The sequence below is a fragment of the Thermobia domestica genome, chromosome 11, assembly GCF_964235325.1.
Source record: "Thermobia domestica chromosome 11, izTheDome1.hap1.1, whole genome shotgun sequence".
NCBI lineage: Eukaryota > Metazoa > Arthropoda > Insecta > Zygentoma > Lepismatidae > Thermobia > Thermobia domestica.
Genome location: NC_137464.1, coordinates 170,784,270 through 170,811,859, shown reverse-complemented (window position 1 = coordinate 170,811,859; position 27,590 = coordinate 170,784,270). Strand labels below are relative to the sequence as shown.

Below are 27,590 nucleotides of genomic sequence, written 5' to 3'. Positions count from 1 at the left end.
TTTGGACAAAGAATAAATGATTGAGAATGTTGATAATGAATTGCATTACAGCAAAAGATAAATAAATACATAAATAAATAAGTAATTAAACTCTACTCTTAGGCTAAACAAAAGTAAATCAATTTTTTTTTGTACATACAAATAGAAAACGCAACCTTCTTGCCTTGAGCGTTGAAATTTGACCAATTTAAGCGAAAAACTGCACATAAGTGGGCTTTGGCAAGGTGAATTACGTATAATTCAAGCTGTCTCTAAAGCTGAATCTAACAAGAACGAGAATATATGTGTTTTACACAGCCAAAACCGTGAAATATGGTACCATGTATTGCGGTTTGCATACATTTTTCATAAAACCTCGATGCGGCACATGAAGGCGTTGACTAAAAATTCTGAAAAAAAAATCTGGCACACTTTGCCCACTAAAAGAGACACTTTAACCGCTTCGTCGAACCGATTTTCGAAAAAAGTTGAAATTCGGCCTACCCTATTGCTCACATTTAAAAGCAGTTACACGTGGTGGTACTTAACGAACACTACTTTCGTTCTATCAATCTCGTGAAACTGCATGCGTACCTCTTTATCTACTCTGTAGAAAACATGTGCAAGGCAAGTTATATGAACCATTTTTGAATATAGCGCCTGATGAAATTGCTGACTTCACCACGTATGGAAGGCCGTCTGTTACAAACAGCAGCAGATTCTTGTATTGAGGAGTATCACGCCACAACAGATACGTTGATTCGTCATATAATTTTCTGAGGAAATAATTGATATTTTCTACAATGTCTCAGTTCAGGAGAAATATTTTATCAGGGTCATCATGTCACACCACACCAATAACTACATTTACAACATTGCGTCCTTGCGAATCATGCATTTCGTCCATAAACATTTATAATATCTCTCCTTCACTTCATGTCTAATGTTCAGCATTGTTTCACGTAGTGATCAAAAAATCAGGGACAAATTTATAACTTTTTTTTTTTTTTAATGAACGTAATTTTACAATTTCCTGTTTCCTCAAAGAAATGTCAGCACAGGTCATTATTTTCTTTTCTTCGTTCACACGTATCTCTCTTACATATGCTGTTTCACGTTCTTTTCTTTTCTTTTTCAGTTGCAACTGCCGTATCACACTCTTTTCAATAGACAATAGAGTTGTCAGTGGTGAAAACTTTTCCATCACCACATACATCAACGAAAGTATTTAGTTTCGAAGACGTACTTCTTTAACTTTAGACATTTTATAATGACAAAGCTTCACGCTGTATATAACTGTCTGCCTCAACCGTTAATCTAGTTCACAAATGATAGATTTCTTTTTTACACAACTAAAGATGAACGAGCGAAAGGGAAGATACGGATTCATACAACATCGCAACTCCTAATACCGAATTCTAAGACGAAAAAGCTTGATGTGTCATTTCCTTCAAGTCAAGGGAACTTAACACAGAAAATGTTGAATCTTGTTAAAAGATTTTCCATGAACTTTTAATAGATATGTAGTTAAAAATAATTAATAAATATTAAAAGTAATATGGTACAAATTTACAAAATGTACCTGCATACAGAAATTGGTTAAAAAAAGAAAAGCAACAAATTTGTTTTAAATCACTCAATTTTTAACGACAAAAATTATCGAAATCCTAATGCTAGTCATTAATTATTATTATTAATAATAAACTTGCTTGATTCTCAATGTAGCATTACTAATAGGGTCACAGAAGCTCAATGGTAGAGTATACACACTGAAATGATTTTCAAATTTCAAACTGAATATGCCTGTAAACTACATGATTGATGAATACTGTGCAAGCTTTGCATTCTTGTTTTCTCTTAGTTTCCGATTTTACACTTAACGATTTTTTTTTTAATCTTCGATTATCCTTCAAGTGGTATCTTTTGGTTACTATATCCACAATGTAGAACGATTTCGGACTAAAAGTGCTACAATATTTTTTATTGATTTAAAGTAAAGTATAAGTATAAAAATGTGTAAGTTCTGCATAACTCAATATGTATAATACCTTAAACAAAAGACATTAAGAAAACGTATTACTAACTTTGAAGCTTCACTTTCTTCTCTAACTCGGACACTTCTTCATAAAAAGCATATACAAATGACGATAAGGCATCCAGATAAGCTTCGTACGTTCTAGATGGAAGATGACTGTTTTCCAATTTTAAACCATCTTTAACAATATGCATACTATCTGCGAAATCTTGGAAGCATTTGATCATACAGAAATACTGGCACAGGTCTGTTAACAAGTTGTGAAAATTTCCCTGCAAAAATAGTAAACGAAGTAAGCAAGTCATAACACTTAAGCAAATGGATAAACTCATGAGCAACTGGAAATTAACACAATCCATATTAGAAAGATGGATTACTGTATGTATAACCCATTTTTCTTATACATACATATTATAAGCTCCGCTAGTACATGCATTATTATATATACTTATAACAGTAATATATATATTTATATATAAATGTGAAGGACCTAATGCATAAAAACATTTTAGAGATCAGATGACATGACTGCTGAAACTAGTTTCAAGTGTATGCTATTATCATTGACCTACTTAAATCCTTCGTGTGAATAAGTAAAACATTTTCACGTACTATAGGAGGGAAGAATCGAAAAGTCTTTGCGCCTTTTGCTTTCTGGAGCGTGTAATACATTTTAATACAAAATTGAGATATAGCGCGATGCGGTAGGCTTTCCTTAGAACAGTCTCAGTGTAACATCCGATTTCTTCCACCGCACGGCGCCGTTCGATGGTTGGAGTGCTCAGGACATCCATCTCATATAAGCAGCGAAGTGTTATTCCTTTTCTAGATGCAACGGACACACTGCCACAGAATCGGTGTATGGGGATAACTGAATAACAGTTCAAAGTGTGCAATGTTGGTGCAAGAAGTCTGAAAATGGGCAAGAAAATATTCCAGAACAATGAGTGATCGAGTCGACCTCGTTCCTCGCTGATACTGCACTGAACTGTTCGTCATTGGTTCTGTGATCAATCAGCCGGCCGCCTTTTACGCAGCAGGCTTCAGGAAACTTGTGGTATCCTGGCACAAGTACATCAACAGACGTGGTGATTACGTGGAAAAACAGAAAAAAGGTGCGTAGAATATTATGTATATCTTGTTTTTCGTTTATGGTTTGTAATCTGGCAATAAATCAGTAGACGCGGAAATGTTTCTATTTTCTCTCGTACAGAAAACTTTATCCTAATAAATGGTTTAAATTATCACAAACAAATGCAATAACAAAGTAATAATACAAATTGTAATATTTATTTAAGATAAAGAAGGGAAACCAAACTTAAACAATGTGTGTGCTAGGCTTATACAGATACAAACTGACGGAAATTTTCAAAATTAGATTTCGCTGCGCGTAGAAGCCATGAAACTTCTACGTCGAAATCGCGACCGCTTCCTGCAAAACATTTTAAGCTCTCCTGATAGTTCTAAAGTAAAGGCAGAAAGTTACAATAGAAAAATAAATACAATAGAAAAATAAAATGCAAGTAGATCACATTAAATACCTTTGATAAACTTGGTATTGTAATATCCGGCTTAACAATATATGTTCCTCCTTGTTCTTCAAAGATATACGTGTTAGTTGGTAATCGCAACATCCACAGTACTTCTCGAATTACTTTGTATTCACTTATAGTGCTGATACCGCCTTCAGAAGAATCCTTACTTAATTGAGGAAATTCCTTCAGCTTTGAATTTGCTAGAATTTTCTCTTCGACCTTTAGTAGCTCACGTTGTTTTTCTTTTGAGTTTTCGGCCTCTAATGCATATTCCCTACAAGAAGGTAATACACTATAATAAAATATAGAAGGTACTATGACAAAACTTATCTTCTGTGACTATAATCACAAGTTAATATTTTAATACATTCAATGTTCTGATTCGCTAAACCTGATTTTGAACTGTGTACAATAACTGGACAAAGTTATATATCCGTACAATAACTGGACAAAGTTATATATCCAAGTGCGATGGATACTAAAATCTAACAAGGGACGTTCGGGAGAACGAACTCGCCTGCAGAGTAACTAAGCATGCCATTTGAAAGAAAAATTCATGCTGATTACAACAAGCTAATAAAATTCCTGTACGGTTGAGACCTTTTCGACAGATTCAACGTTAAATGCACAATTTGCACACTATTTATACAACCATTTGATGTGTATGGATTCCGACCAATCAAAGATTATGGCACGAGATTAGTACATACTATGAAACTTCTCCATCTGAACGTTATGATGTACTAACAAAAGAAACAAATAAAGTTCGTGTCTATGCTAATGAGTCAGTTCCGATCACCGCGATACATTGGATTGTTTCAGTTTGCGTTCCACAAGGCAGGTTACCGAACAAACTATATACCTTTTGAATCACCTGTCTAATTTGCTTTTCGCTTTGGTAAAGCAACTGTTCCTTTGACGGATGCAACGCAATTGTACATATAAAATTTCATGGTACAAGAAAATCTTCTGCCTGTGTGATTTCTTCATAGACAGTGATTTTTATCATCTCTAACATATCATTATTGTAAACAATACAATGACTAATTTTAACTAACAAACCCATTAGTTATTGCAAAACATATTTTTTGTTATCTCCGATAGATTTCGATTCGTATATCAATATTTGTTGCTAATGATGTACTTAACGCTTTTAAATACGCATATGCTCAATTTTTCATATCAACTTCCAAGTTGAATCTCTCGAACAGTTCTCAACCATACAGGAATTTTATTAGCGTGTTGTAATCACCATTAATTGGTCCCTCAAATGGCATGCTTAGTTTCTCTGCAGGCGAGTGCTTTCTCCCGAACTTCCCTTGTAAGATACACTGAAAAAAAAAATATTCGTTATGACTACATTGTTCTATAAATTTGTATAATACAGTATATTTAACTTATTTAACTCTCTGATAACAAGATTCTCATCAACACATTCTAAGATTCAAAGGAATGTCGATGAATATGAGATTTATACATTTAAGACTTTTACTCTTTTTCCCAAATGAATCCCCAAAGAGGTTTTTTTTTTTTTTTTTTTTTTATCTCTGTACAATACTTTAAAAAATTTAGATCAAGTAAACACTTAATATTTAATATACAGAAAAAAAAACCTCTTTGATTTCAATCGAGTACAAAATGCATTTAGCTTTTTGTAGTATTTTTGGAGCAAAGGAAAACAGTTATTTTACTAGCCATGAAACGAATTATAGCCAACTTCATATATTTAAAATTCCATTCTTCTTCTAAATCTTGATCACGGATTCATCGCAATTTGGTATCCAATTTTTCATTGTTACCACGTTTTTATGATTTTGTGTAGCTCTGTGATGCGATACAGCTTAATATTTTTCAAACAACTGTCATTTTAGGAAAACCACATGTAAAGTTCTCCTGACAATCAAGATACTCACCACACGTGAGCAAAATGTGCAGAAAGAAAGTTACTTTCAACGTTCTCTCTGACTAGTTCTCGATGCCACCACGAGTTCTGAACATGATTATAAAGCCATTGTTGTGCATGGATTCCTTCTTTTTGTAATTTATAGCTGAGTGGAGCTATATTTGGCTTCGATGAATGGACTGAAATAATAAATTAATTAACACCATACTAAACCTTTATAATTTAATTTTTATTTATTTTATATTTATATCCTTAATAATATGGATTTTTCAAATCGAATTAATTTCCAATTTAAAACACCAAACTTGAGTTATGATTAATAAGACCAGGATACAGCATAAAATTATCCAGAAAATGCACTAGTATTAACGTAATACAAAAACCGTCTAGTATACTTTTCTTAATTAAATGACATTACTAATCTTGCAGTACCAATGTAATTATTCCAGTGACATGGTTTTTCTAATAAATTAGTTTCATTCAACTAAAAAAGTAGTATGTTTAACCAAAGAAGTTAAAAAATAAATAAATAAATAAGATAATGAACACGTTATCTGCAAGTTCTTGCAACTGGCAACAATAAAACGAATAAACCAAGAATGAGGGCATTAGTTAAAGAACTCAAAAATTGGCTCGATTTCATAATAGATTATGTCTGAAATTTGATATCATTGATAAAAAGGATTACAGTGCAAGGATTATAGTTTCTAAATAAAACCTGACAAATTTTATGAGTTCTTGTGGAACAGAAAGAAAGATAAGAAATAAACACATAAATACAAATTAATTGAATTATAGAAGCCCTCTTACGCTCACTTCAGTTAACTCATCTCATTATTGCATTAAATTATTTAGTAAGAGTGGGTCTTTGAGGTTCGGTACGTACACCACAGATAAGAGAGTTTATATTCATAACACTAACTTTACATGAAAATTTATGTGCAAAACTTAGAATCATGGAAAGAATTCTGAGGTACTTTACTGTACTCACAATCTACAACTGAATTTTAATTAGTATCATTACAACTTACACCGGATCTCCCAGAGGTTAAATAAGTGGAAACTTTAAGCTAATAGAACAGTTATGAAAAGGTTAGACCGCTTAAACTTGTAAGTTAAAAATGTAATCTTTCGAATGAAAATCAGTGAAGTGACTGACGAATAATAATTTCTTTCAAGTTCTCATGTTAATATTCTAAATGGTTACTATGGTGTAAATTTCTGAATATGATTGTGATGTCATCAATAGAGGAGACACGTCTCAATTGACGTTTAGCACTTAATTTGAATACTATCACACCTAGTATAGTTACACATCCCCAGAGGAAATTTATAGAACAAATGGTGACCTGGAATTCAGAAATTCATATTATGTCTCTTTTAACATTTCAAGCAGTTATCGAATTATGCATGGAAAGTATGTGATAGGCCTGCCTATTTCATTAGAAATTTCTGCGTGGATCACAATTCAATAAAATTGTTAACGTTACAGCTGAGTATAAAGGATTAATGTTTTCTTTAAGACCGTCAAGTTGGAAACATTCTGAAACTTATTTAGAAACAACTTTCTGAATTCCATCCTTGATTTTCTGAAACTACGATTTTTCTTCATCTCATGTTGTTTGTGAAATTCTTATTAGCATTTATTGCTTTACATATTTACAATTATATCTTTTATAATGTGTTGAATCCCATGTCTGTATGAAATCTCCTATGATGTATATATTCGATCACAACGGTGACCATTCTTCCAATAGGTTTAAATCATTCTTCAGTTAATGTAAGAGACATGAGCTTTTGTTTTCATAATTTTATTTACTATGAGCTAAGAGAATGGAATTGCACTGTTGAGAATTGCTATATCCATCAACTTTCCTAACGTACAGTCACTCACAGAAGTACCTGGACCCCAAGTAATGGAATTATAACAGTCAGGGGTCCAGGTACTTTTGTGGGTGACTGTACACATAACAAAATCAAACCTAGCATACTGTAAGTGACACCCTGCTTGCTTTTCTTACGCTCAAGACAAAATGTGTCGTCTGCTACTAAGAATGCATTCGGCGAATTCAGAGCCTCTTACCTCTTACCATGTACTTGCTACCTAGCGCTTACTCAAGAGATGCACCATGTTGGAAAGACTACAAGGTGGATGCAATGTGGTGCTAAATTCTTGTTGCTCTGACTATGACGTCATCTAACTAGCAAATTGACTTTTGACAAGCGCTTGCTCGCTGGTATCTCACACGCGAACTTTGTTTGTATTTGTAGTGATCTTCAACGAAGTGAAAATTTTAGTACAAACAGTAATTATATAAACGTAATGTAATCAATGCTTAAGCTAAGTGAATTCAAAGCAAAAGAAACAGCAATATCAGTTCATATTAAACAACTTTGAAGCTTGAACAAGCCAATATTGCTTCACTATATTTTTCTCCTTTTCCTTTCTTTCTTTTCTTTTCTTTTTAACATGTGAAGTAATACATTCGAGTATGTATTGGCCTGAATACTCTAAAATGCAATATGTCGTTAACGCACTTTATGATTATATATTTATGTATACTCAAGTATGTTTTCGTAACAACTTGATCGGTTTCGATTTATTATTATTATTATTATTATTATTATTATTATTATTATTATTATTATTATTATTATTATTATTATTATTTTGCTTGAAAGAGAATTCTTTTCAGATGATCCCATATTCATTTTGAGAATATCTCAGGGGCGAATTCATGGCTTTCGTAAACAGAGGTGCACATACGTATATTTTCGTTATGCTTGCGCAGTCTTTTTAAAAAAGAGGTTGCTCATATATATATATATATATATATAATTTTAAACATCGTTTTTATTTTTGTTTTAAAAAATCATCATATTCGAAATCACTGATGGTTTATTTATAGAATTTGTATTTGTACAAGAGGTTTGGTAAAATTGAGTTCTCTGAATATTAATGTCAAAATATACGCCACAACAAATTGTATTATTAAACATTTGTACGAAATAGAACGTTACATATACAAATTTTCATCGTGTTCTAACAATATATAGAAATATATATACACAAAGCACCTTAAAACAGAAGAAATAGCAAGAACACTAGCATTTCTAATCTCGTTTTGTAGTTAATTTATCTTCGTAGGACCGGGTAAAGAAGTTGATAACGAGCAGGTAGAGTGATTACACAGCACTTGGCAAAATATTTACAATAAATTCGGGAAACAGTGATAAGCGTAGTTAGTACTGTTAGAGTTACTAGGATGGTAGATATTTATTGTATATTTTTTTTTTTCTATTTATTGTGCCAAAATAACTGTTCTGTGTGTAATAATAAATATACCTTGGATAGAACAGAAATTCCTTGTTTCATCTTAAATTAGTTTTTGATTATTCAGTATGAAAAACGAACAGCTTTTTTTTTTTTTTAGTTTAGTTTAATTTAGTTTAGTTTAGTGTTCTATGATTATGTCGTGTGCACTAAAGGAGACAAATGATAAATGCAAGTGAATGATTATGGGAGAATTTGGTGGACTGAGAATGTGGGAGTACCCCTAGAAACTCACGGACATGATGTTGTCCACCACAAACTCACTTGACCGGGAAGCGAACCAGCACCCTTTGCACCAGAGAGGAGCGTTCTGCCACTGAGCCACCGTGCTTCCTTGATTGTTCGAGAATCTACCATATTTCTATATTTACTGCAGTCATTCTTAATTTTGTAACTCTGGAGGGACCCCCTAAAAATGTATACATAAATATTCAAAGGTATGATTAAAATGAAGAAATATTTCAAAAGCTTAGTGTAAAAATACCCCAACAATGTCGCCCATGGCATGGGAGATGGATACTTTATTCTTTTGGTCCAATACATTGTTATATATCTCTGTAACCGTTATTCATTATTACGAACATCCCACTCATTAGTTACTTAATTCTCGATATCGCTTAAACGAACACAAAAGAATTTCCACTTGTCACTTCTAGCCGCACCTTCTCCCGTTGCCCACGACACTCAAGGCCACATGCGCATGCAACCACCTTGTAGTCTTTCCACCATGAATTGCACATTACCAATGCGTCATTGTACAGATCGTTATCAAAATAGTGAAAACACCAGTAGTTGTAACACATGACTTGTTCTATGCGGAAACACTGTGGATGCCTGTGCAGCGCTACCTGGCATTGTTAGTGGTATTTTAGGTTATTGTTTGTAATACGTCAAGCGGGACAGAAGAGATGTGTGTTGAAGCAGTTAAGTGGTAATGATGTAACATGGGAGCTCTGAGTTTCAAAAGTTAAATTGTGAGTACACAGTTAATTGATGCAAGTGTATTTAAAGTCAGCGTGTTAGGTGTCTTGCGAGGAGCAGTGCTTAAACTGATGACAGCCTACAGAACTCACAGCGAAATAACGTCGACGAAGAGTAATAATAGATGGAACAGAACCCTCAATAAAAGGAATCGCCGAGAATAGAAGAGAATTGCCACCATGGACTACAGAGCTAAAACAAAAGTAATTGCGAAACTCAATCAGCACCTTCAGGAGCCTATTGCGACAATCACAGTCTAAAGCGAATTATATAACCTAATATCTGCGGTAAGGTTAGAGTTTCTAAAATGTGCTCATCAATGTGAGACAGCGAAAAGAGGACCGCCGAATATTGTAAACACGTAATATGTCCTCTTTCACCTCACTTCTAACAGTACGTTGTGTTTATATAGGTGGAAGCTCAAATGCTCCGAACGAGTTCCTTTCTACATGGCGATGGCACTATAATACTCTGGATGCAATTTCCTGGTATTCTGTAGTCCTGTGATTTCGCTCACAAGATGCACTACCATCAGTGATTATGTGAACAATTTAGATGGCCACGCGTATCTTAATAGTCCAACTGTTGTTTTCAGTCAACACGACGAATCACAACTGTACGGCAGGATACCAGTAGTCTCATGGCGTATTAATCAGGTAATCCATTTCCATTATTTTCATAGCCATCTCTATATGCACAATGCTAGTTGCCCTCAATTTATGTAAATAATAATTATACCACTCACAAGGGAACATCTTATATTGATACTAGCATTGCCCAATCAAACAATGCGCAATCGATAGAGGAGTGAAGAAAAGCGAGAAATCGAAAGTTTTACGGACCGACACCCAGAATCACAGAAGATACAGAGGAAAGAAGGATTTAGAATCATGTAAAGATAGCATTTGCAAAAGATACACTGACAGAAAAAAAACTCGAAATAATTAAAGTATCAAAATGACATTTACACAACAGTATAGTAAGCAAACACTGTACCCACAAACATGCACAATAACATAGTATGTAATGCAGTGTTGCCAACGGAGCACAAAATGAAGTTTTGTTCAATGGCAAGGAACACAAATTCTGGCCCCACAAATTCTAGCTTAATGTAGAATTCTATTACTACTACTATGTTGCAGAACGCTCCAATCGGAAATCGAAGATGTGCATCAGCTGCGAGCCTGTGGACTACTTTGTCATTCAAGGGAATGGATCATTTCAGCTTATGTGCGGTGTTTTGGTACTATTCTGATATTTTTGTTTGGCAAAAATGCTTTGGCACTGTGCTTCGTCTGTTATTTTTGTACTTAAGTGATTATACTCTAGTTTGTGGTCTGATATTTTGGTTTCAACTAGTTCGATATTGTATATACTCTTCTACATCCGAGATTCATATAGGAAATCATATAGGCCTATCTTCAAACGTTAGCAACACTGTACAACTTCACAGGTATGGTTCTACTCATAATTAGATTTTCTGGGTGTTATAATTTGTGTTTCGTGCCACTTAACAAAACTTCATTTTGTGCTCAGTTGGCAACACTGCATTACAGATGACGTTATTGAGCATGTCTGTGGGTACAATGTTTGTTTGCTATACTGTTGTGTAAATATCATTTTGAAGTTCTTTCTGTGTAAGTGTATCTTTTGCATTGCTATCTTCACATAATTCTAGATCTTTCTTTCCTCTGTATCTCCTGTGTTTCTGGGTATTGGCCAGTAAAACTTTGGATTCCTCACTTTTCTTCACTCCTCTCTCGATTACGCATTGTTTGATTGGGTAATGCTATTATCAACATAAGATGTTCCCTTGTCAGATTCTGTCTCGTATTGTGGTCGGGCCTGGCTAAGGCAGTTTCTTCTCTACTCTGTCCTGGTCTTTGAGGAACTTTTTTTTTTTTCTTTTCTGTTTATCGATAGTAATGCAGGCTTTTGTAATTTAGGAATATATGTATTCAACGTTTTTTCAATTGTATCTTGTATCTTGCGATGTGTTTCTTTGTTCAGTTTTGTCTTAAAAATACTTAGTATTAAGAGTGGCAGATATTATAAGTAAAAATGCGGTTAGTTACTTGTTCTCACATGTTTTTAACTTGAGTTGTAACGTCAATGTACTTCCCTTCTTTCTCTACAATTTATTCTGCAGATTGTTATCCGATGGAATTGCAACATTCATTATGAAGGTTAATTTTTCTTCTTGTCTCCTAAGACAATATCTTGGTCTACTGCAAGATTTTATGCGCAGTGATGGATCCGTTCCAGTATAGTTTGAAGGTTTTGTTTCCATGACGTAGTGGAGCTCATATTTCTCATATTACAGTTTCTCAGCTATCAGTTTTCATTGAGTTGCTTTGATTTGGTGTACAATTTTTTCTTCGATACTGTGTCTTTCTGTGTTGATGTTTGTATTTCATATTTTCCAAGGATAGTCCTATTGTTTCAGTTTTGTCTTGACATCTGAGTTTGTCTATATTTCTCATTGGGTCTTTCGAGATGTATTTTCTGTAGTATAGTGTTGGTACAACTTTGTCTTGGATTGCTACTGTATGTCCTGTTTCAATGAACACGACGTTGTTGGCTATTTGTGAATTTATTGTCTATAGGATATTGTCACATTTTTCCTTCCATGTATTCTCCGAGAAACGTGAATTGGTTCTTGAATCACATCTGATTTTTTTTTTTGAATATTCGACTCTTTGCAAATTGTCATAAGCTAAGGTTAAGAGGGGTGTTGGTTGTCATTTTCCTTTTCAACTATTATTGTCTTTTTTTAAAAAAAAATTATTTCTTTAATGAGTCAAGTTCCTCAGTACAGTAAAACCTGTCAACTTGGCCACCTCTCTAAGTTGGCCACCTGCTTATCTTGGCCTAGTTCGTCTTGAACCTGCATATTCCCATAAGACATTCGTTACTTGCTACTCTATAAGTTGGCCACCTGTCTATCTTGGAAGTTGGCCACACTGAAGCAATGTTTACCCTATGATAATAATGATAAATTTACCTGCGTATCTTGGCCACGAAAAGTACAGTTTTGTTATTTTTCTTAACTCTTTCGAATTCCCATATGAGAGGCAGATGTTCTGTATTTGTGACTGGACACAAAGAAGCATAGATTCGCACGATTTGTTCTTGGAGGTCAATGGCCAGAATACTACCCTCATAAAAGGGTGGTGAAGGAAGATGTGAATAAGAAAAAGCACGTACAGGAATTCAGGAAATGGTTGTATGTATTTGTTTACCCTATCTGTTTTGGTAAAACCATTAGCTATATCGGCTCCTTTCATCAGTGGGAAGCTTTAGTAATTCCGGAAAATTCTCAAGGTTAAAGCTCAATTGTCATTTATTGGCACCTGACTGCATGTCAAAAGGTAGCGGAGGTTTTGAAATATGAATTCCCTCAAGATTTTCTCAAAACATCTTTTGCTCCGAGGGAAACACTTCTAGCTCATTAACAAGAGGCAGTTAACTACAATATTAGAATGTGCATATCTGCCAAAATGAATAAAGCAAATATGTCTAGAATGAACCACCATTCAGTAACAACTGAAAAGAAGTCATATGAATTGCATATGAATTTCTCAATTTATAACTTAGCTTTTCTTGTTTTCAATCTGAATAACTCAGTGTGCTATAATATCAATTTCAATAAACTGCGTACATACACTTCTATTTCATGGTTGTTTGTGTTATTGTGTTTTCAATCCGAATAATCCAATGTACCAGACTAGTTTTCAGGAAGAGAAAGGTATGCATATATATTAAACATACTATCAAAAGCGCCGATCCTGGGGGAACCGAGGGGGCCCGGGCACCCCAAAGCTCATGTGGCCCCTATTTTATTTATGAGTATACAATAATTGGTATAATTCGAGTGCAATTTGTCTTAAAATCTTCATATATATACCTTCTGCATCTAAATGCCCCCCCCCCCTCCAAATTTACAGAGAAATCGGCGCTCTTGCATACTATAGTAATATTTTCTAGAACTGTATATTTTTATGATTACTATATATACATTATTTATAAGTAGCTGTCGTGGCACTGCTTATTAAAATTTTACAATCAAGTAATACTAGAAATCCTATTCTAAAAATACACAAATCACACTTATTTTCTGTAAGTTGGCCACCTGTCTAAGTTGGCCACTTTTCGATGAAACCAATGGTGGCCAACATAGACAGGTTTCACTGTATAATGTCTTGGAATAGGTTATGTATTGATTGCTATGGCTTTATTCTTCGCATTCAGGTGATTTTGAAGTCTAGTTTTAAATTTTCTTGTATGAGTTTCAATTATTTTCATTTTCATTTCCGTATATGGGATGTTTCTGCTTTGTCATATGCCAGGTATTTGTATCTTTTCGTCCATGCCATCTAGCTTTTCTTGGTTGTTTAACATATGTCGGGGTTGGGTGGTTTGTTTTCCTTTTTTATGTGTAGTTTTACATTTGGATATGCACAGTTTCGTCCCTATGTCCTTGTTGCATGTCTGTTTTATTACGTTCTCCAGTTGCGATTTAGTATCTTTAACTCATTTATGTAGAAAAGATGGCTTATTTTGTAGGTTTCGTTGGTTCGTGTGTCTTTGAATTAGAAGTGTTGGTGTTTCTTATTGCTTTCGACAATGGCTTAAAAGGTAGGCAGAACGAAAGGGTATTAAGTCAGTCTCCTTGGAATATGCCTCGTCGTAAGTTTATTTCTTCTCTAGTGATGTTTTCATTTTTCATTCGTAATGTTATGTTATGTTTGACATGTTTTCATAGTCGCTTTAAGAAACTGAATATAGTAGGATATATTTTGCATGTTTCCATGGTGCATCAGTTCACCAGCTGTGTGGGATTAGGATATGCTTTCTGGTAACTTGTGTAGCATATGTGCTGGTTTTGTCTTTTCTTGACTGCCTGTGAGGGTGATCTGACCTATTATCATTTGCTCTTTGCATCCGCGTGCTCCTTTTCTACATCATTTTTGTTATTCAATCACATCTGAAGTGGTTTAAAATCTTCTGAGCTAGTATTACAGTTAGCAGTTTGTATATAGTCGGAAGACATGTTATTAGTCTGAAGTTTGCTGAGTTATTTGTGTCTTTTTCATCTTCGTTTAGTATATACGCCATTTCTTTATTGAACAAGACAGAAAGAATTTTTGTTCTCTCAAAACTACATTTATTGCTCGTATAATGTGTTTATGAGTTTGCGTTATCTTCTTGTACAGGTAGTTATGTATTTTGCATATTTCCGGTGTTTTCTAGTCGTGTCCTTTGAAATGCATCTCTGACGTCATCTATTGTGATTTTGGTTTCTTTCATATTGTTTACGTTTTCTTTCAGTATCAGTTCAGTATCTGCATTTTTGCTTTGAACAAAATGCGACTACCTCTCCTTTTGTTGGGTAGTTTCTGTTTTTGTGGGTCTTCTCTTTTCTTTTCTAGTAGAGAAAGAAAGTTTCCCTCGTTGTTACGGAATTGTATGGATTGTGTTTTACGCTTGCTACATTCCATATATCTCCTCAGTATTTTTCACAGAGCGCTTACCTTCTGTTCCCGATTATCTACATGGTCGGTGAGAACCTGGTCATGTTTTTATTATCGTTCTGATTAAATTTTGTGTAAAATAGACTATTATCTTGATTGCTTTTCTGGTGTTTGTTTCTTGTGTATAATTACTTAAATCTTCCTCTCTCTGTTCATAGTTGTCTATCTTTAATTTCAGTCGTTTCTGCCATTGTTATTTTGTCTTGGTGAGTGTCTGTTTATGTCCTTTAGTTTGTTAAGTTCCTATTATTAATCCAATCTTTTGTTTGTGAAGCCGTAGGACTGCTATTGCAGCACAGTATTTATTATTATTACTATTATTGTAACTAGAGATGCAAAAATGCCGGCTTTTTTGAATCAATGGTTTCTGCACATAAAAAGCCGGCTTTTTTGAGGAAAAAACGAGAATTTTGGAAATTTTGCTTTTTCATTTTCATGATTTTTCTGTTTAAATAGCTTTCTTATAGTATACTCTAAAGTTAAATAAGATTCCATGACCTGAATGCCATATTTCGCTCTGGAATTCACCATCATGATGGATGGAGCACATGGTTTATGAATTAAAGTAAACATAAAGTACTTAGTATTTGAGGGCAATTGTAGAAGCTATTTAACTATTTTAACTTCTGAATTATCGACATTTTTTCTTCTCTAGATCATTCCTTTATAGTCATCCGTATTTCACTTATTAGAGCTTAGTACTCTAGCTTCTAACACATAATTAAACTTACGTTTTTCAATATATCCATCAGAACATACGTTTTTCAATATGTCTGTCAGAGCGTACTTCCACATTTCCGTTATACTGTAGCTGTACAATGATTTAACAATAATCTTCCGGACACAACCTTGAATACCATTTGATAGAAATAATCAGTATCGGATTTAGAAAAATATTTGGGAGGGTTTTTTTTTTCTGAATAATATTTGGTTTTTCTAAAAATTTCTTACTTTTATTTAAGAGGACCTTAAGTTTATGAGTACGGGCATAACAAATATTTCGTTTCGTTTGTATATTCAGCTACAATCTTCCAGATACAACCTTGAAGACCATTTTATACTGATAATCAAAAGGGATTTAGAAAAGTATTTTGGGAGGGGCTTTTCTTATTAATGCTTAGTTTTTCTAAAAATTCCTAATTTTTTATTTGAGGACAGCTTGAAGTTTATGAGTAAAGGCAAAACTAATATTTAGTTTGTTTTAGAAATTCAGTAATTTCGGGGTATAGGCTTCAATCCGAAAGACATCCCCACCCTAACCCTCTTCGCAAACCCATCACTGCTGGTAATTAATAACAAAGATTTAAAAAACGATTAGAAAGTAAGTCGGCCAGGACTCACAGTACACGCACTATCTCTATATTCACAGATGGAATTAAGAAAAACTTTTGTCAAAATGGCCGAATGCGGGGTTGAATCCCGGACTTCACGATAGAAGCGCGAAAGCTAACCATTCACCCATGTTTGTTGTGCAGTTGTGCTTAACTTAAATGTATTCTCTCTCTCTCTCTTTCTCTATGGCCACAAAAGCTCTCCATTGACTTCTGTCCTTATCCAATTCAATCCAGTTTCTACTCTGTATTCCTATTTCTGCCAGATCCATCTTAATATTGTCCTCCCATCTGAGCCTAGGTTTTCCTAATGGACGTTTTCCGATTGGATTTCCAGTTAAAACTTTGAAAGCGTTCCCACTTTCTTCCATTCTGGCTACATGACCTGCTCACCTGAGCCTCCTAGACTTAATGACTCTAACGATGTTTGGTAAACCGTATAAATTATGTAGTTCCTTCTTATGAAGTTTCCGCCATTCCCCATTCCCGTTCCTCTTGGGTCCAAATATTTGTCTCAGAATTTTATTCTCAAATAATTTCAGTCTGAGTTCTTCCCTCAGCGTAAGCGACCACGTTTCACAACCTAAAGCATAACAGGCATGATTATCATTTCATATATTTTAAGCTTTAAATTCCTTGACAGAATTCGCGACGACAAAGTATTTTGAACTGAATAATAACAAGAATTTCCTGATTTTAGTCGACATTTAATTTCTTTGTGGGTATCATTTTGGTCTCGTAATACTGATCCAAGATATTTGAAAGTTCCACTGTGTCGAAAGCATTAATTGATATTTAACGCATTCATTATTTGCCGTAACTTCCTTGTGAACTTCCTTGTATTTAGATTTTTCTGCATTTACTCATGTCCCTGCAAGTGTTTAATAAGGCCTCTGCATTTCTTTCGATTGTTCTCCTATCAGATTTACATCATCAGCATACACCATAACCTGGTGAATACCATTCAACTCTAGGCCCTGGTTTCTCTTTGATTTTTCTTATAGCGTACTCCGGAACAAAGCTGAATAATAACGGCAATAACGCATATCCTTGTTTCAGGCCATTCTCGACGTGGAAGCTCGCATTTTTCTACTCGGACTTTACTCTGGAGTTCATTTAAACACTTAATAAATCTAGCTTTTTCGGTATTCCAAATTCTGTAAGAATGTTGTACAATGTTTCCCTCCTTACCGAGTTGTAAGCCTTTCTAAAATCAATAAACAGTTGATGTACTGGATAATATATGCCCATTTCTTTTCGAGTATTTGTCGAATGGTAAATATCTGGTCGATTTCGAGTAAATTCACACTGATAATCTCCAATAATTTCATCTGCGTATGGGGTCAATCTTATTAATAGCATGTTAAGAGAAATGTCTCGATAAGTATTACAATCAATTTTGTTGTCTTTCTTGTGAATTGGAACAGTGATTGATTCTTCCAGTCTTTTTAAATGTATTCCATAGTTTTTCTTTTTTATAAGTTTCGTAACTATATGTTGAATTTTCTTGTTAAAAAATCAGAAACCTTCAGCATTGGGTAAACCGTGATGGTGGTTATATATTCTATAGCTTAGGAAACCATACGCTTAGATGAACCGTCTATTACGTATATGATAAATGAACAGAAAATTCGATACTTTCCCGATTCTGAACAAGCTTAAGGAGCAGTCAGTGCATTACATAATTTGGAGCTTTAACGATTTTGCAGATCCGAAGCACCTAATAGGTGGTAACATATTATTACGTATGTGATTAATCAGTGAAAAAGTTGTTCGAAATATTCATACAATGTATATGAAAGTTAAAACTTAACTGAAAAATTTCAAGAATGTACAGAACCACCCGAAACGAAGCTCTTGATGTGCAGATTTCTCTCATGTTTTCTTTATTTTGCTTCAAAAAGAGGGTGTGTGATATTTTGAAGTAAAAATACTATATACAATTTTGCGTTATTTGTGTATCATTTTTTAAAGTACTTATTGTATATAAGACGATAAAATATTATTACATATATTGGTTAATCCTTTGGAATTCATAATGTAAATATGTTAAGAATTTAAAAAAATTTTTTTGAAATTCATGGTTTATTTTCGAGGTTTCATATTATTATCTGCATCAACCACTATTTAAATGAGTTTTTTGTTGTAGAGAAGCGAAACAAAGTCTGCTTTATCAATTTAAAGCAAAAGTTTCAAAAAAGCCCAAAATTTCCCAAGCAAAAAAGCGAAGCAGAAAAACCCGAGGTTTTTTTTTTCAAAAAAAGCCGCTTTTTTTCAGAGCCCTTGCATCTCTAATTGTAACAGTGTTAACAACTCTAGTGGTATAATTTGCTAAAGGTCTGCAATATGATCTGGGTAACTTTGTTCTTGCATTTGGAACCAACATTTGATAGGAAGAATGTTACTGAGTCGGAAGAAACTCCGTTAAGATTCAATATTTGTCAATTTCATTATTTCCTATCAAAGCCAGAGTGCAAAATTTGTTAGTGTTCATTCTCTACCTATTGAAGCGTAGAAGTGTACCTAAACAGCGCACAAACCGAAGCCAAACCCTATGAGCAAATTACACACAAACGCACATACAAAAGAACACATCACTACGCACAGAGTGGAACTTTGTTGTGAGAACACTACGCCTGAAATTATTATTTGCTTTTATAGGTGATATTAATATGAGACACTGTATTTAAAATATTATCATTAGGAACATAGAATGATTGGAAAACTGTATATTAAAACACAGAGTAAATGCTATAACGATGATAAATATTTTGCGTTTGTATCATAAATTTAGTAAACTAGACATTACAAGAAACTACATTGAAGTATTGAAGTGATAGATAAAAAAGATTTTTCATTTGTATCAAATATTTAGTAATTCGTTTAGTGGAGCTTTCTGTGAAAGTTAAGCAGTGTAAGACATTATATATATATATATATATGTGTGTGTGTGTATATATATATATATATATGAAGCAAATAATCAAACATAATAATTGTTGCGTGTAGAAAGTGATATAAATTATGATATTCACTAAGGTATTTATCTAATTGTCGCAAAAACCACAAATGAGTGATACTGATCAAGTCCAACGTGGCTTCTACTAAACGGGAACCTGTAAAAACAAATAAAATACGTATTGAGATTAATAATAGATTACCAAGGAATGTTTAAATTAGCTCGAATAGTGACACTATTTCTAAGAAGCCGGTATATAAGCCGAGAAAAATCATTAATTTTTATCTTGTTCAACCTCTTATGTATATATAAATAAGTTATGAGTTTTACTCTCTCTCTCTCTCTCTTTCGCTATAGGGTGTTAATGAACTATACCGACAAACTGTAAGAGGTGATTCCTCGTATCAAAATAAGTCAAAAAGTTTCTATGGACCTGTGGGGAAAAGTGCATAGTTTCAGAGCTAAGGCTGTCCAAAATCACGAAAAAGCCAAAATCACCAATGCAATAACGTGGTCATGATGTTTATGTCAGCTTAAACATTAAAAAATATCTTACTGCTCTAATTAATAGCAAGTTCCAAAGGGCTTTTGACTTCTAATTATTCAATAAATGACTTTGAAAAACAACGATATGAATTTTATTTGATACTACAGTAGTACTGCTTGCAGGAAGGGCGACTAAAATATTGAGTGAAACTTCAACTACAATCGAAGGAACTATAAATGCAATGATCTCCTTGTTATGACTTCCGTATATGAACTCACGTGGGAGGAGGATATTGATTTCTGTAAAAGAAATATGTCTAAATTAGTTGTCTAGTTCATTTTGGCTTAATTTTATATTTTAATTCATATAAAATCCAATTAAAGCTTTATTTATCCTTTAAGCAGATTATATAAGAGTTGTTAAGTGAACTACAGATATCAACATTTCCTCCACCCATCTCTCATGTGCTGGGAAATTGATATTACATTCATTGTGGTGACTTTAGGTTACAACTTAACCACAGCCACCCAGCCTCGAGCATGAGAGAGCCCTTTACAGTATACAGATTAGTTCTCACATTAGTACTATATACTTACGTATTTCACATTGAGGCTCGATTGAGTAATTTACTCCATCCTCTGTCTCGGACTCCATGCAATCAATATCACGATCAAGATCACCGCCAAATTCTTCGTCCTGCTTACAAAAAAAAAAAAAAAAAAAAAAAAATCATTAACGATTCATCAAAGATGACTCTTATATCCTCTAAGAATTTATTTTATTTATATGTGTAAACCTTCCTCACTTGTATAAAAATCTGTTGATTCATAAACTACATTCATGAAAATATAACTCTTTCGTATCGAAGAGATTTATTCTACTTGCTCTAGTTGCTCTAGTTCGATTTCTGGTGGAAGTACATATAATTCGGATCTCTCATTAAATTACAAATCTATAACATCTAGAGCTTTAGTGTTAAAAGGTGTGCTACACTGTGGCGTATCAATGATCGTTAATACACACACCGAAGTTATTTTAACCTAAAAATCAGAAGAAAATATTTTAATGGAACATAATAGAGTAAACTTTAGAGGTTTACTACAAGATTTTTCTCAATATTCTTTAACGCCTAACCTCCCACATAAATTACCGAGATACTTCCGGGTCATGGTCACCATCTTGAAACCCATCATATCAGATTGGCACCTACTTACACGGGAAGGTCCCACCAGTTGTCGCTCAAATCTGATTGTCACATAGCACATCTGATAGAGCATCATGAGAAAGGAAAATGAGCAAAATTTGAATATCCAAAAAATTATATCATGGAATTATGTACGTTTAAAGTAAATATATTGAAAACCGTTAAAGCAATCAAAACAAAAATTGCAAAATATAATAAGAACAAAATGCCCTATCGAAAACCACAGTGTTGCCAACTCAGCATAAAATATTTTGTTTGAAATAGCACTATATACAAGTGTGCACAGATTTAAAATGCACTATTATCACTAAACGTAATGGTGAAGTGTAGTGGTACAGTGTTGCACACTGTTGGAGTTACGTGTGCTGAAAATGTTCAATGGAGAAATCTGATATATGGCAACAGATGGTAATAAAGGAATCTGGGTTTCATACTATGAATTTAGTTCAAATGCATAACACCGATAGTATAACATAGCAAAATGTCAGCAGTCTCACAAAATATTGATGCATTTGAAAAACGAAATTGAGTGATGTCATTTTTACGTTTTGTGTCAGCTCCGAACCACTATGAGAGAGAAAGATAACAATGAAATATAAGGTGAAAAGTACAACGTAAACATGTCTGAGGGGGGATTGGAACCCGCAATTCATAATGTCGGTTGTCTAGCCTTCTAGTCCACACGACTATCCGGGCCGACTAAAAACGAAACGAGGTAGTAATAAAATAATTATATTTTCAATGTGAATATAGTAATATTACAATGTACAAACATAATCATATGGTATGTAGGAGAGGAAGTAAAAGAATATGTCACTTAACACGAAAGACATAAACCAAGAAGGTACTCTTCCAAATATTAATAAAATAACCTGGAGAACCAGTTTACAGAATTAGAAAACACGTGTTTCCTTCCTCGCGTGTATCATTTTGTTTTCGCGAGTTGTCTGCTTATTCACCGGGGCTACAGAAGTACAATGCAAAACCCTCACTTTTTTCTAATGCATTCCTTTATTACCATCTGTCGCCACATATCAGACTTCTCCATTGAACATTTTCAGCAGACGTAGCTCCAACAATGTGCAACACTGTACCACTAAACTTTACTGTTATGTGCATTTTAAATTTGCGCACACTTGTATATGGTGCTATTTCAAACAAAATATTTTTATGCTGAGTTGGCAATACTGTGGCTTTCGATATATTGTGGTTGTTCTAATTATATTGTGCAACTTTTGTTTTGATTGCTTTAACGGTTTTCAAGATATTTACTTTAAACGTACATAATTTCAAGATATAATTTTTTGGATATTCAAATTGTGTAGCACAGTAGCTCCTATCCTTCTGGTCCACAGCATCTTAAATTTTGCTCATTTTCATGTACGAGAGTCACTACGAAAGATTTGAGATATGAAATAACTTACATACTTAAAATCAATTTAACACTTACATTTTTCTCAAAGTATTCACCATTACACTGTACACATTTTTGCATCCTCGAAAACCACTTTTGGAAGCAGTGTTGCCAGTCTTTTTCTTCAAGTGTTGAAAGTTCATTCTCATAAGCCACTGCAGCTTCTTCAGGGCTGCAAAATTTCTTCCCACGCATGCGATCTTTGATCCTGGGGAACAGAAAAAAATCACACGAGGCTAGGTCAGGGCTATACGGCGGATGAGTTATAAGTTTGACCTCCGTAGATTCTAAAAACTGAATTGTGATGTTGGCCGTGTGTGCGGACGCGTTGTCATGATGAAGCAGGATCCCACGCAATCCAGTTCTTGGACGCCGTTCCCGAAGCTTCTGGAACACTTTTGTTAGGCAAACAGTGGTGTAACAGTCCTTTGTTCTTCAAGTGGAACAGTTGCAACATGGCCAGATTTGGAGAAGAAAGTTGCGACCATCTTCTTCCTCACACTTCGCGGTTGCTTCACTTTCGTGGGTGGATTTTCGCCTGGAAAGATCCAAACTGTAGACTGGCATTTATTTTCAGGGTCAAATTGATAAATCCAAGTCTCATCACCAATAACAATGTCAGAGACGCGTCGAGAATTGCCTTCATCAAATCTTGCAAGCATTTCTTCACACCATTCCACACGCATGCGCTTCTGCTGTTCAGTCAAAGTGTGAGGCACCCAACGAGATGAAACCTTCCTGAGCCGAAGGTTATCATGAAGAATTTTTGTTACAGCTGGCGATCCAATGTTCACTGTAGATTCAATGTCCTTGAAAGTTGTTCGAGAATTTTCTCGAATCATTTGTTCCACAGCGGCAATGTTTTCATCTGACACAGCTGTTGCCGGACATTCAGCTCTCTCTTGATCTTTAAGTGATGTCCGGCCTCTTCTGAATTCACCAAACCACCGAAAAATTGTAGCACAAGAAGGAGCAAGGTCCCCAAATGCCCCCTGCAAACGGTCAAAGCTTTGTGTCTCGTTCAAACCACTTTTGAAATTGTAAAGGATCATTGCCCGAAAATGTTCCCTTTCGAGCTCCATTCTAGACAGCCGAATACTGCTCACATCAACAAACAAGTGAAGGCGATACGGCCACGCCGATAAGCGAGGCGAGTTGAAACTTGCTTTGCTTCTTCGCTCTGGATACCACTACCGAACGCAATTGTTGGAATTCAAATACTGTGCCACAACAATGCGTATCTCAAAACTTTCGTAGTGACCATCGTAGCAATCAGATTTGAGCGACAACTTGTGGGACCTTCCCCTGTTAGTAATAGCAGTGAAGTTATGCAGGATATTAAAGACATTTTTAAAATGTAATGTAATTAGTTTCTTGATAGCTGTAATGATTCAAAGTAATTACGCTGACACCGTGTACCGCTATTCATAGCTAGGTTCTATGACTGTGCTAATTTACTGCCTTTCGCGCCAAACGAACTCTATAATGTGTACGACGCACTCTGTCCGGACCGGTCTGAGCATATATGGTGGTATGTCAGTACAGGGCTCCACGATGCAGTGGTGTAAGTCGTGCGAGTTGTATATTTTCCAGTAGTTAACAAGGGGTTTCAAACGCAAAAAATTCAAGGGGAGTTAAGTTGATCTGAATGGATAATTCACATGACCATTTTGTCCAATCCAGTGATTTGGTAATTACGCATCTAGCCACTAATGAACCGCTTGTCCGTAATCTCATTCTGCTGAAAAATGATGGAAGGTGTCGTCTTCTGTGATATTGGCCGAGGATACTGATCTAAAAGCGCGAAGAACTAAAAATGGTGTCGACGAAATCAGTTTAATGATACGGGCGTCACAGGTTTCATACCATATCACATTGTGACTTTTTAGATGCGTCCTGTCACCGGTGTTTCGTCACTTTTGTATCGATGATTCTGCCAGGTGTTCAACATTTACACGGAAATACATCTGTTGGAAAACAAAATGCTCTGTACGAACGAGGTTTCCTGTTGATGACATAAGTTCCAGGTACATAGCTCGATCTGTCTGTATTGGTTGTCCTCTGCCAGTTCTTGATGCATTTGTATCTTGTATGGATGCCACTAATGGGTTTGCAGAACTCCCACAATAGTTGCCTGACATCACACTTTATTGAAAGACCTCAAGTGCTTCCCGTTGGACCTTTGACAGAGGATGCTAGGACTATCATAGACATTTCCTTGTAGGAAGCCGTGTTAGCATGGCTACTGCAAGACTTGTCCGCCATATTAACTGTTACACGAAATTTCATCATCAAAAATGTGACAGTGCCATGGAAAATTTGAGCCCTCTCGGGGTATCTGTTGTTGAAGTCGGGAACTACGTGCTCCAGCCATCAGTACTATCTACATCCTCTTCTGCATTGTTAGATCCACCGCCTGTTACCTGGAGCAGAAATGGTGTCAATCTTTGAATGTAAATGACTTCTCAACTGTTACAGCTATCAAACAACAAACAACGGTTCTACATTATAGAAAAAAAAAATCGTCCAATTTGGCGGATTTTAAGATAGTGGCCAAGATGTGGAAGTACTCTTGAACTTCGGACTCTTAATTCGATCTACACAGAAATTTTATATGTCTGTGTATCTATCCTGTACTTCATCGTTTGCGGAGAAAAAACTGACTTGGGGATTTTGAATATATATATATATATATATATATATATATATATATCGTCGAAAAAAAAAAAACATAAAATAATTGGTTATTCAAGTCGCCAAGTACAATTTATGAACTGAAGCCAACATGGAAAATGGTCAACGTCCGAGGCTTACCATTCAGCTATAAAGGCTTGTCGAATTATAATTTTTGTTGTGGTATATACACCCTATTTTAAAAAGAAGAGCGTACTGGTTATTGCTGTTTTGAGGTAAAAAATTTTGAAGTCCAACTTTGGGTACCTTCGGAAAACAGTAAACTAAGCCACGTTCGACCCCAAGGCAACGTTCGAAATCGGAAAAAACGTGCAGATGTGTTTTTAGTTCATTTAAGGTAATAAGACATGTTATTAGGTGTAGAAAAAAGTAACATTCGTTGAAATACTTAATGATACAGTATTTTGAAACTATGCAAAAATGTAGGTTTTGTCATTTACGTTTCCGTATGTAAAAGAACAATTTCAATGAAAGGAAAGACAAGAAGCATAGTTTTTGCATCAATAGTACAATACAAAAAAATAGACAGAGGAGGAAGCATTTGAAACGGATATGGATGACATTGTCTTGAAAATACAATTATATTTCTTTAAAAGGAGCTCGGCAGTAGTGTTTGTGTTCTGTCGCGAGAATTCTAACCTAAAGTCGTGAGTTTAATTCCCGTTTGGGTCAAACATTTTGGTATGCAATATACCTAGATAAAATTATTACATTTAAATAAATTAGTTGTATATATACTGTATTTATACAATCGTTTTTGAACTAAGTATTTATTATGCTTGAAATATAACACCTAAGATATGGTGGTTATTGACAGAATGTCGGTATATTATATGTGAATGTTAAATAGAAATTAAGACAATCGTGTAATAGCGATAAATAAGTGTGTGTAGTGTATTTATCAGCAACTGTCATACAAGAAACAAGGTTACTTCTCCCGTATTCTGATCACAGCATAGGATTTACGTTCTTGAAATATAGTCAGAGGCGGAAAGAGAACATGCGTGTGTAAACAAAGAGTATCCAAAATCGGATCATGGTTCTGGATAGAAAACACACTACATCCAAAACCACGTCCGTACGAAGCTCACGATCCCCATAAGTCACTTTAAGAAACGAACTTGTGGTTAGTAAAGAAAGCAGAACAGAACTTATTTGCATAGGTTTTCAGTTTAATACTATGAAATTCTTTTGTATATGGAAGAGGTGAAGCTTTTGTGTCTCTCTCTCTCTCTCATATATATATATATATATATATATATATATATATATATATATATATATATATATATATATATATATAAATCAGGGTGGATTGATTTAAATCAGTCTGATTTAAATCACGATTTTAATCAAGATTTAAATCACTTGATTTTTTAAATAAAAATCATTGATTTAAATCAAATTCCGAAATGAATTAATTTAAAGTGAAAGTAAGTAAAATCCCGTTTCCCTTCTGTTGTTTCAATTATGGAAGATAATAATCATAATACAATGAGACTCAAATGTATGTAAGCACAGTACGAAAACGAGTATCATGTAGGGAACGATCAGGAAAAATCCCGTTTGAACGGGTTACGGGTGAACCCTGCTTTCTTCTCTTTGTAACACAGGGTTTTAAAATTTCTGTTCCAACGGGGAAATCACCATGGACATTTAAGATGAAAATTCTTGTGTGTCCACGTCTATTAGTTTGTTTCCAGATAATAGGGGCGTATTTAGAGGGGTCCAATCCCCTCTCCGAAACAAAAACAAAAAAAAAATAAATTTTTGGGCGAAATTTATGTATTAAATACATAGAAGTTCCTCGGGATCGTAATACGACACATTTTGAATGCGTTAAAATATCGAATAATACTTTTAATAAAGTGGATACTTGACCCCATTACAGAACATGCCGCGATCTGCGATGTGATCGCAGAAAATTTGCCGCGCCTGTGCAGGAAAAATTGTCAGAGGAAATAAAATAGCCAACAGAAAAGTATCAAACGTGCCTGCTATGTATAGATGTCTTAAATGCACGGACAACTCGCATTTAAACTGTTTGTCACGTCACATAAAGCATATTTTTAACAATCACAAGTGTTTCTTCTTCTGGAACTGATCATTTTGATTTTTTTATTTTGGAATTTCTGCAGGGAATTCGTATTATTATTCAGTTCAAAATCTCTTATCGTCGCGAATTGTGTCGAGGAATTTG

At 34.5% G+C, this 27,590-nt stretch overlaps 1 protein-coding gene across 2 annotated transcripts in view; it reads right to left on the bottom strand.

Annotated features, from left to right (window-relative positions):
• The window catches only part of Grip128 (gamma-tubulin complex component 5), a 136,571-nt gene that overhangs the window by 69,263 nt on the left and 39,718 nt on the right, over window positions 1–27,590 (bottom strand). For both annotated transcript variants that reach the window (XM_081731328.1, XM_081731329.1), the window contains 4 exons: window positions 20,675–20,774; window positions 5,463–5,631; window positions 3,556–3,823; window positions 2,064–2,286 (listed from right to left, as the gene is read on the bottom strand). In XM_081731328.1, coding sequence (XP_081587454.1) covers window positions 2,064–2,286; window positions 3,556–3,823; window positions 5,463–5,631; window positions 20,675–20,774 — 760 coding nt within the window. The remainder of the gene's footprint in view (window positions 1–2,063; window positions 2,287–3,555; window positions 3,824–5,462; window positions 5,632–20,674; window positions 20,775–27,590) is intronic.